At 41.3% G+C, this 10749-nt stretch overlaps 1 protein-coding gene across 1 annotated transcript in view; it reads right to left on the bottom strand.

The window, feature by feature from the left end:
* Window positions 1-849: 849 nt before the first annotated feature.
* Window positions 850-10749, bottom strand: part of creb3l4 (cAMP responsive element binding protein 3-like 4) — a 14436-nt gene continuing 4536 nt past the window's right edge. Inside the window, exons 4-10 of the mRNA XM_079227426.1 lie at window positions 9248-9345; window positions 8775-8849; window positions 6910-7016; window positions 6699-6767; window positions 3868-3940; window positions 3686-3770; window positions 850-1515 (exon numbers count right to left, since the gene is read on the bottom strand). Of these exons, the coding sequence (XP_079083552.1) occupies window positions 1205-1515; window positions 3686-3770; window positions 3868-3940; window positions 6699-6767; window positions 6910-7016; window positions 8775-8849; window positions 9248-9345 (818 nt within the window). The 3' untranslated portion in view covers window positions 850-1204. The remainder of the gene's footprint in view (window positions 1516-3685; window positions 3771-3867; window positions 3941-6698; window positions 6768-6909; window positions 7017-8774; window positions 8850-9247; window positions 9346-10749) is intronic.

The raw sequence follows: 10749 nt of genomic DNA, 5'->3' as shown, positions 1-10749 counted from the left end.
TTTAAGAATTACAACACAGGGGAGGTGTTTCAAAGTCGGACCAGGGGAAACCTCACCACAAATAATTGTGTTTATTTAATTTCTTGTATGTCTTGTAAGTCACAATATGTGGGGGAAACGGGCAATTCGCTCTCGACCAGGTTTGCCCAACACAAGTACAACTTTGTTAACAAAAAAAAGTTGTTCACCCCACTTGTGGCACACATGCTGCAGCATGGATGGGAGGCCCTACGGGTCACCATCATTGAGAGTAACCGTAGGTGGAAAACCACACAGAGGAGAGCAGCAGAGAGACGCTGGATATCTCTCCTGGGTACCAGGGCTCCAGGGGGTCTTAATGAGCACTGAGGGGGGAGGGGAAGGGGATCGGGGAAGGACCGTGCATGGGGATCTCTATTGCTTTTCAGTAGTGGGATCCCAAAAAACCTGTCCCCCTAACCCTAACCCTACGGGCCTTGGAGGCCGATCAGTTTCTTTCCTCTCTCTTTATTTAAAGAAAATATCTACTCGTTGACCGGCTTGCGTCTACTCTGATACTATTTTGAAAGTGTTATATTATTTTATTATATTTAAAACATTTCACCTTATTTTAATATTCCTTTTTTAGCTTTTTAATGGAAGTTTATATGGGATTTTATTTACAGGGCTGTGACCCTCACTAACCCTCACTGTGATGGTTAACGTTAAACTGTGTAAATAATCTGAGATTCACATTCAATTTTCTTTCATTTACATTTATTTTGTACACCCTAAAATCACAAATTATCCTCAGAGGGCTTTAAAATCTGTTCACATACCTCGCATCGGTTCAGGAAAAACTCCTTTGAGCTGCCAGATCCCCCTCCATTAAAAAAACACAACAGGTCTTTTTATACTCTGGGGCTCTGAACAAATAACCCAAACAACATGTTAATCCGTGAGTTTTACGAGTGCTGCTCGTGGCTGTTGTTATCTTTGAGTTTTGCCAGCTGTTTATCCCGTTTCTCGTTGTTGGGCCCATACACACAACTGGCTTCAGCTTTTTATTGACCAAGGTTTGCAATTTCTCAACAAACTCAAACAAGAATGCATAACTTTTCATTGAAGCTAAAACTAGATTTACATAAAAGGTCAATACCGATCAATTAATTAATTGCATCAATTATTCATAGCGTCCATTGCTGGTTATGACTTCGAGTTAAAGCATTAACCCCTTTATTGCGGTCTACATCTCGTCAGCATGCGCAGGTTTGGCAGGATCTCGGCTTCCTTTCTTTGGACCAAGAACCAGCAGCTCAGTTTGTCCGAAAACGAGAGCCGAGCTGTTCCCCAATTGGCTGCTCTCTGGAGTCGGCCCATCAAAGCCTGTATTTTCAGGGGTTTCTATTGGTTCATGGAGGATGGCGGCGTCCTCCGAAGGTCCTGATTGGCCAAGTTCAAAGGGCGGTGACGAGGAGTTGGACTGCACAGCTGAAACATCGGCATCGTCTGCTGTCGGCTGGGAGAAGGGATCTGTCAAAATGTTTCTGGAAAAAACTAGGAAGATGGAAGAATATGTTATCATCGGGTTAGGGGTTAAAGGGTTAACTTTACACGACCATTCCACCGTATTCGGCATGATTGTGCCCAGTGACATGTCTGACAGGCTGTTGTGATGCATTTAGCTTGTAGAAGGTCTCTTTAAAAAGAAAGATCCTCTGAGCAACAGCTCAAGAAGAAGAGAAGAACATTTGAAGGGTTATTACTTATTATTATTACTTAACTATACATGTATACATCATTTTGGACCCTTGTCATTCCTATAGATAATGCCCAAAAAGCTTTGAGACAAATATCATAACCATTTATTGCCACGTATGTTTTCACTTGGCATGGCGGATAAACACATATATTAAATTTACAATTCAATTTAATATGCTCCAATTTCTTGCAATATAAAATGTAAATCAAGTTTACAGGCAAATGGATAACAGTACTTTAAACAAGTAAAATGTAAGTGTAATTAAATATGTATATATGAAGGGATGTGCAGGGGAGTGACCGGTAGGAAATTGTCCTGGGGATGACAGTGGGGGACCCGGGCTCTAGGGGACAGGTACAGAGACGTGAGCCCTTGATGGGCTGGGGGAGGGCGGAAGGAGGAGGGAGGAAGTTACAGCCTCTGTGAACTCATCCAGACTGTTAGTAGCAGTCCTGAATACATCCCAGTCGGTACAGTCCAGCACCCCCGAAGATCCTCCAGGGCCTCACTGGTCCACTTCTTGAATTTCCTCACCACAGGTTTGCAGAGCTTTAGTTTCTGCCTGTATGAGGGAATCAGGTGAACCATGGCGTGGTCAGAGTTTCCTAGATCAGCACGAGGAACGGTGTGATAAGCCCCACTGATTGTGGTGTATTTAGGGCAGTGGTTCCCAAAGTGGGGGTCGCGACCCCTAGGGGGGGCGCGGTGGTACTACAGGGGGGTCGCGGTTTCATCACCAACCCACACACACAGACGCACACATACACCGGTAAAACAATATAAAATAACCGACGTGACATGCACTGTGTTCCAACCACGCCACCAGAGCGGCTCAGGTCACAGACCGACTGTGGCAAAACCAGCGAGAGAGAGAGCGAGAGAGAGAGAGAGAGCGCGAACAAGCGAGGGAGAGAGAGAGTGAGGGAGAGACACACAGCGACACAGAGCGAGAAAGATACGGAGCGACAGAGAAAGATAAAGATAAGAGAAGGAAGTATGTACAAAGATGGACAGATTTGTGACTGGTCTAAAGCGCAAATCCGATGGAACTTCTGTTACAGGCGACGCGACCACCTCGACAACGCCTCAAACTAAGGTAAAGGCAAGGAAATATAGCGAGGCATATCCGTCTCTGGGCTTCACAAGCACGATTGTCGGTCAGGATGAGAGACCCCAGATATTTTATACAGTTCATGCATTATAATGAAATTCATTAAAAACCAAGAAAAATTTGGGGTCGGGTTGCGCGGGTGGGGGGGGGGTCGCCCAATGTTCCTATATCATCAAAGGGGGTCTTGACAGAAAAAGTTTGGGAACCACTGATTTTGGGAGTTCGTGGCTGAGGTTTCCTTTGTTAAAGTTCCCAATATCCACAGTATCTGTTCGGCGAGTGTCCGCTGTGCCTCCTGCACGTTGCCCTGTAGGTTTACTGGAAGCATAACGTGTGTGTGTGAGTGACCTGATCTGAATCATTATGTGTGTTTGTTATTTTTCTCTTTTACTTTGTGAACTCTGCTTTTGATATGTGCAGTATAAATACATTTCTTTATTATTAAATTAAAAACAAGGGAAAGGGTGAATGAGGATTTCTTCAATTAACATTTTCCTGTATTTTTTAAACAACTATATGGGACTTTGCACAAACAGTTAATTGGAATAAATTGCAGGGGAAAGTAAGGAGAAAAAATATATAAATGCAATGAATTATAAATGTAACATGAACAGTTTTAATTCCTTCTTTGGTCAAAGTTTTTCAGTTTCATCTCTTTCTAAAATGTCTTGATTGAGAGTTAATCAAATCCCCTGATTCAGTCGAAGAGATAAACCCATGTTTTATATATATATATATATATATACACTGTATATATATATATATATATTGTAATTTCAGCAAAGATCTGTGACTCAATCTGAGCTCCAGTGGATTAAATACAACTCAAACAGGGAGTGAGGTTGAGCACTGACCTCCCGTTGATCTGGAGTCGCCTGCAGACAAGCTGAAGGGACCGAAGCTCGTCATGAGGATCAGACCTAGAGAGACGAGGACGAGCTGCACACACACACACACACACACACACACACACGAGAATCAGACCCAGAGAGACAAGGACGAGCTACACACACACACGCACCCTGTGGTTTCCTACCAGTAAGCAGGTGCTGGTCTGGGCTCCTTTACTGATCAGAGACTGGAGCCGTCCCAGCTGACCCAGCAGAGACCTGAACAGATCACACGTGATTCAACATGTGTTTCACTTGAATCTGAGCTCAGATCAAATCAAACAGGAAAGTCTTCTGTGTGAAACTAATCAAGACGGCTGATGAATTAACTTCTGTTTAGTTTTTCCTCTTTGCATCTACATAAGAACTTAGCCACAAAAGGTAAATACAGAAAGAAGTCACTCGAAACAAGAAAAAGTCAACAGAAACTAGAAGAAGTCAACAGAAACTAGAAGAAGGGTGACTTGATGACGTCACCACCTCAGCTGTTGTTGTCATGGTTACTCTGATTCTTCACTGTAAAGCATTTTTACAGTCAAACAAAATATGACAACCCTGCTTTTTTTGTACTGTTTCACAGACATACACATCTCATTGTATATATATATATTGTGTGTATATATATTATTGTGGTTATAAATATATATATATATACACACACACAGATACACATCTCATTGTATATATATATATATATATATATATATATATATATATATATATATATATATATATATTGTGTTTATAAATATGTATTTTATATAAATACTTATATAGACACACATATAATTGTATATATTATATGTTTATAAATATGTATTATATATATATATATATATAAAATTGCAAACAATTCGATCAAAAGTAATAAGACAACGCTGTAGTTCAAAGTAAAAGTTACATTAAAATCTTAAGTTATAAATCTTAACCTTTCCCTCAGTCAAACTGATTTAATGTGACTGTGCATAAATAATAATGATTGCTTGTTAAATCCTCGAAACAGAATTATATCTCATGTTTAATCGATACGTAGACATCGGAGCCAGCGGATCATTTCAAAAAGTCCAGCCGAGATCAGGCTGCTCTCGGCGGGCAGCAGAGCGCTGACGGCCCGGTGCTGCGGGGCTCACGGTCCCGCGAGCAGGACCTCGACCCGTCGGCGTATCTTTTTAAGTCGGCCGATTCTTGAGAAAGCGACCACAGATTTGATGCTTAAACAACTAACTTCTCGCCTGAAAACATCCTAAAATTACATTTTGTGACTCAACAACGGTAGTATTCAGAGAATGTCAACTTTCAGTTATGAGTTTTCTCATCCGTCATTGATCCCCGTTTGCTGGTCCGAAATGCATTCTGGGATATTGGTTCTCTCAAGTACGCTCAAGTCTGCTCTGATGCATCCTGGGTAAAATGGGCGGATCAAGTCACGTCCGGGCATTTTCACCGTTCTTGGCGAGAAGCGGACTTTTGAATTGGAACAGTACTTGGGCCGCGACTGATGACGTTTCACGAGTCCAGAGAACACGAGTACAGAGAAGAACGCTGATTGAGAAACGGCCGAAGTCAACAGAAACTAGAAGAAGTCAACAGACACCCTAAGAAGTCAACAGACACCAGAAGAAGTCAACAGAAACTAGAAGAAGTCAACAGAAACTAGAAGAAGTCAACAGACACCAGAAGAAGTCAACAGACACCAGAAGAAGTCAACAGACACCAGAAGAAGTCAACAGAAACAAGAAGAAGTCAACAGACACCAGAAGAAGTCAACAGAAACTAGAAGAAGTCAACAGACACAAGACGAAGTCAACAGACACAAGAAGAAGTCAACAGACACAAGAAGAAGTCAACAGACACAAGAAGAAGTCAACAGAAACAAGAAGAAGTCAACAGACACCAGAAGAAGTCAACAGACACAAGAAGAAGTCAACAGACACAAGAAGAAGTCAACAGAAACTAGAAGAAGTCAACAGACACAAGACGAAGTCAACAGACACAAGAAGAAGTCAACAGACACCAGAAGAAGTCAACAGACACCAGAAGAAGTCAACAGAAACTAGAAGAAGTCAACAGACACCAGAAGAAGTCAACAGAAACTAGAAGAAGTCAACAGAAACTAGAAGAAGTCAACAGACACCAGAAGAAGTCAACAGACACAAGAAGAAGTCAACAGAAACTAGAAGAAGTCAACAGACACAAGACGAAGTCAACAGACACAAGAAGAAGTCAACAGACACCAGAAGAAGTCAACAGACACCAGAAGAAGTCAACAGAAACTAGAAGAAGTCAACAGACACAAGAAGAAGTCAACAGACACCAGAAGAAGTCAACAGACACAAGAAGAAGTCAACAGAAACTAGAAGAAGTCAACAGATACCCTAAGAAGTCAACAGACACCAGAAGAAGTCAACAGAAACTAGAAGAAGTCAACAGACACCAGAAGAAGTCAACAGACACTAGAAGAAGTCAACAGACACAAGAAGAAGTCAACAGACACAAGAAGAAGTCAACAGACACAAGAAGAAGTCAACAGAAACTAGAAGAAGTCAACAGAAACTAGAAGAAGTCAACAGACACCAGAAGAAGTCAACAGACACAAGAAGAAGTCAACAGAAACTAGAAGAAGTCAACAGACACCAGAAGAAGTCAACAGACACAAGAAGAAGTCAACAGAAACTAGAAGAAGTCAACAGACACCAGAAGAAGTCAACAGAAACTAGAAGAAGTCAACAGACACCAGAAGAAGTCAACAGACACAAGAAGAAGTCAACAGACACCAGAAGAAGTCAACAGCGACCTCTGATGCTGGAAACCCTTTAGATGGGTGCGACTGTCTAAAAACACTGACGCAGCACAGAGGGGCTTAAAAAAACCTGGTCATGAATCCTTTAATACATGTGACTCATCAGTTTCTTCTATGACTCCAGATTCCTTCATCGATCAGTGAACAGTCAATTATCAATAAGAAATCTGGTCGTACATGTTGCGTTTTTCCAGATGCTCCACTGTCCTCTGCAGCTCTTTGTTCTGTGCTGAGAAAGCTACTGCCCTGTTAACACACACACACACACACACACACACACACACACACACACACACACACACACACACACACACACACACACAATTCACGATCTGATGATATTCCCTGATATTGAAAATAGTTTTACCTCATCGATTGATCCTCCTACCTGCTCTCCAGCCCGTCAACATACTCCTTCCTCCTCCTCCGGCTATCCTGAGCCGACTGCTTGTTGCGGATCTTTCTCCGAACTCTTTTTAGGATTCTTTCCTCTGTCTGCAAATAAAGATACATCCTTAATCAACATCAGTCTCGTTTTTTCTGACCATATTTTGATGGTTCTGTTCCCTGAATAAACATTTAGAAATCCATAATGCATGTCTCTTTGTTAATGTGTCGTGGCCAACACACACTAATTTATTTTACAGTCATTATCTCTATACTGTGATTAATATTGTGATCTGTCATGTCAAAAATAAAAACACACCAACAATTATTGTATTCCTTGTGTTGAAAACATGAGTTGATGTTGTGTCTTTCATTATTATGCAGTGAAAACCTCCTAAAAGCGCTGAGTTCACCTACCTGCAGTGAAAGGTTCTAAAGGGTTAGGGTGAGACATCTGAAGTCTCTTTCAGCAGTCTGATCACGGTGAGAGGGTTAGGGGTTAGTCCAGGGGTGAGCAATTAATTTTCCCAAGGGGCCACATGAGAAATTTGGACCGTTGTGGAGGGCCGAACCAATTCTGAACTTAATTCAATTAACTCAATATGAATGTTTTTACTTTATTAAAAAACTGTCAATTATATGGTTTTGAGCTGCTACTGGTAAGAATACATGTTACAATAAGGCTATGAAAATAAGTAAAACAATGTAATGTAATCTTTTAAGATTTTTTTAAACCTTACCTTAAATATGTAAGTTAAAGACCAGCAATTTATTAACTTTAAACAAAAGTTCAGTTGTTCTTACTCAGTGAGAAAAGTCCAGTCTGTGGTGCTTGAACAAGAGCATGAAGTCTGGTTGAATGAGGTGGAGATGAAGGACAGCTGACAGGTATCAGAGAGAGAGGATCTGATCTGTTGAACTTCATCACTAGAAGGTTTGTTCTCATGTCGGTAGATCCAAAGAGAACCAACATCTTCTGAGCATCTTTCCTCATGAGGAACGTTCTCCTCTTTGAGAGAAGAGTGAAGATCCTGACTTAAAGTGCTCTGCCATAGTGGATCAGACCGCAGGTCAGATCCGCGGCGGCTTTGTGTGATTCATTTTCAATCTGGAGGCGGAGACTGCAGCGCGAGGCTCCTTGGGAGGCGGGGTCTCGCGACAGAAACTGCAGAACAATACGCTTTCACTTCAGTCTCCAGGTCGGCAACACTGCCCGTCGTGAGGCTGCATAAGCACGCACACATAAATAAATCGCCTTCAAAGTAAAAGCAGTGCCGTTTGTATTGCATTCATGGCGTGCATCTTAATTATTTATTTTTCATTTTTGATTGACTTCACGCTGTCACGGATTCCTCGTCATATTAAGTGTTTTCATCCTGTCTGTCAGTTCTAATCACTCTCCTGTCATTCCAGATCCTGCTACTCACACCTGATTACCCCTCATCACCGTCACCTGGCCCTCACGCCAGCTCACCTGCAGCCCATTCCCTCATTAGCTCACTATTTAGGTCCCCTCACTTGCACGTGTCCTCTGCCAGATTGTCTTGTTCATTGTGCCAAACTCTCCAGCGTATCGCTGTACTTTCTGCCTACCTGTTCTGACCCCGTTTATGCCTGTCTTGCCGACCTTGGATTTTGCCTGCCCCTTATCGGAATTGTTGCCTGTTTGTTTGATCTCCTGGTTTTGACCCCTGCCTGAATACACGACTAAAGAACTTTGCCTGCCACCTGCCTCTGAGTTGTGCTTGTGAACTCTATTACCCACTGTGCCTCACACACGTGGGCCAGACTGGGAGAGCCGCGGGCCGTAAGATGCCCAGGTCTGGGTTAGGCTGAGACAACTGAAGTCTCTTTCAGAAGTCTGACCTTGGTGAGAGGAAGGTTGTTGGGCAGAGAAACTCCTTCCTGTGTCAGTAGCTTCTGTTCCTCCTCAGTCAACAACTGCAACAGAAGGCAAGCTTATTTAAGAGCACCATTTTCAAACAACACATGTTTACCAAAGTGCTTTACAAAGAAATTAAGTAAAAACTCAGACATTAAAAAGACAATAGAAATAAATTAATAAAAGCATAGAATATCTCGTCAAAAGAACCCACAAACAAATAAAAGGCAGGCATGTCTTCACAATGATAACCAAGAGGCTAAAGGAAAGAGATGGGTCTTCATACAGGGTTTAAAGGCATCACTGGAGGGAAAAGATTGTGTTTTTAGTGGCAGCCTGTTTCTAAGTTTAAGGCCAATTACTGAAAATGCTAGATGAATAGAGGAAGAGTCAATCCTCCAGGTCAGACTTCCACTCGACCCTCAGCAGGGACAGAGTGTTCAAATCAAAGTCTCACCAGACCACCGTCCGGGCTGGGGGGGTCATCGAGGCGAACCACGGGCAGCTGGTTCACATTGCACGAGTCTGAAAACAACACCTGAGAGCTCCACCCATCTGTAATGGGACAGGAAGTGACATCACGGTTACTGTTTGGAACGGCGATGAGACAAGATAAACCGTAACTGATCCCAGCGTGGACATTCGGTTGTTGCAGCAGCTCAAAGACAGAAATAAATACAGATAAGTATAGAAAGTAACCGGCATAAATAATAAGAGGTACACTAAAATAAGAATACAATAAAACAAGACAAATTATTTGGTAAAGTGACAGTGTATAACAGGCTGGTATATGAATATTAACGTAATATAGAATATTATGGTACATTATTGTTTGCATTGACCTGTTGACTCTGCTACTGTCACTTCATCAGCACCTGAATTAAATATAAATAACTATAAGATGAATTAAGTGTCTGAATAGTGACCCGTCTCAGACAGCTATGTGATGCTTTTTACCGTATTCTTTTGTTTGAAATAAAAGTTATTTTTTTCTCGGATACTGACACAAGTTAATGTCCGTCACACAGGTTTTACTTTAGTGTTAGTTTAGTGTGTTAGGGTACCATACCATATAGTTTACCTCCCATATGTTAGGGTACCATATCATATAGTTTACCTCCCATATGTTAGGGTACCATATCATATAGTTTACCTCCCATATGTTAGGGTACCATATCATATAGTTTACCTCCCATATGTTAGGGTACCATATCATATAGTTTACCTCCCATATGTTAGGGTACCATATAATATAGTTTACCTCCTATGTGTTACGGTACCATATCATATAGTTTACCTCCTATGTGTTAGGGTACCATATCATATAGTTTACCTCCCATATGTTAGGGTACCATATAGTATAGTTTACCTCCTATGTGTTACGGTACCATATCATATAGTTTACCTCCCATATGTTAGGGTACCATATCATATAGTTTACCTCCCATGTGTTAGGGTACCATATCATATAGTTTACCTCCCATGTGTTAGGGTACCATATCATATAGTTTACCTCCCATGTGTTAGGGTACCATATCATATGGTTCACCTCTCTGCATTTGTACTAGCTGTACCTATAATACCTGTACTACCTGTATTTATAATACTACATGTATGTGTATAACATGTACTTGTACAACCTGTACTTGTACCTACATTATTTGCTACCCAACCCTGGTCTCCTTTTCTTTCACTGATATTTCTTTCACTTAAATCTACTTTAAAAACCACAAAGAACTCCTTTCATCATTCATTGTCTTGATTTGTTTTTCGATTGATTGATTGTTTAGTTACTAATAAATGTGAGAGAAGAGTGAATGAAGTCCAAAGTAGAATGTTCATATAGTATGACGAATAGATGAAATCATGTTTGTATTGTATTACCGATGTAAAACCTTTTTCTCTCCACAAACAACCAAGTTCTCAAGATTGTGGAGAGTAAAATAATACGAGTTTACG

This window comes from Taurulus bubalis (genome assembly GCF_910589615.1).
Source record: "Taurulus bubalis genome assembly, chromosome: 12".
Classification (NCBI taxonomy): domain Eukaryota; kingdom Metazoa; phylum Chordata; class Actinopteri; order Perciformes; family Cottidae; genus Taurulus; species Taurulus bubalis.
Note: the sequence above shows the minus strand (reverse complement) of the source record. Positions and strands in the feature narration are given on the sequence as shown.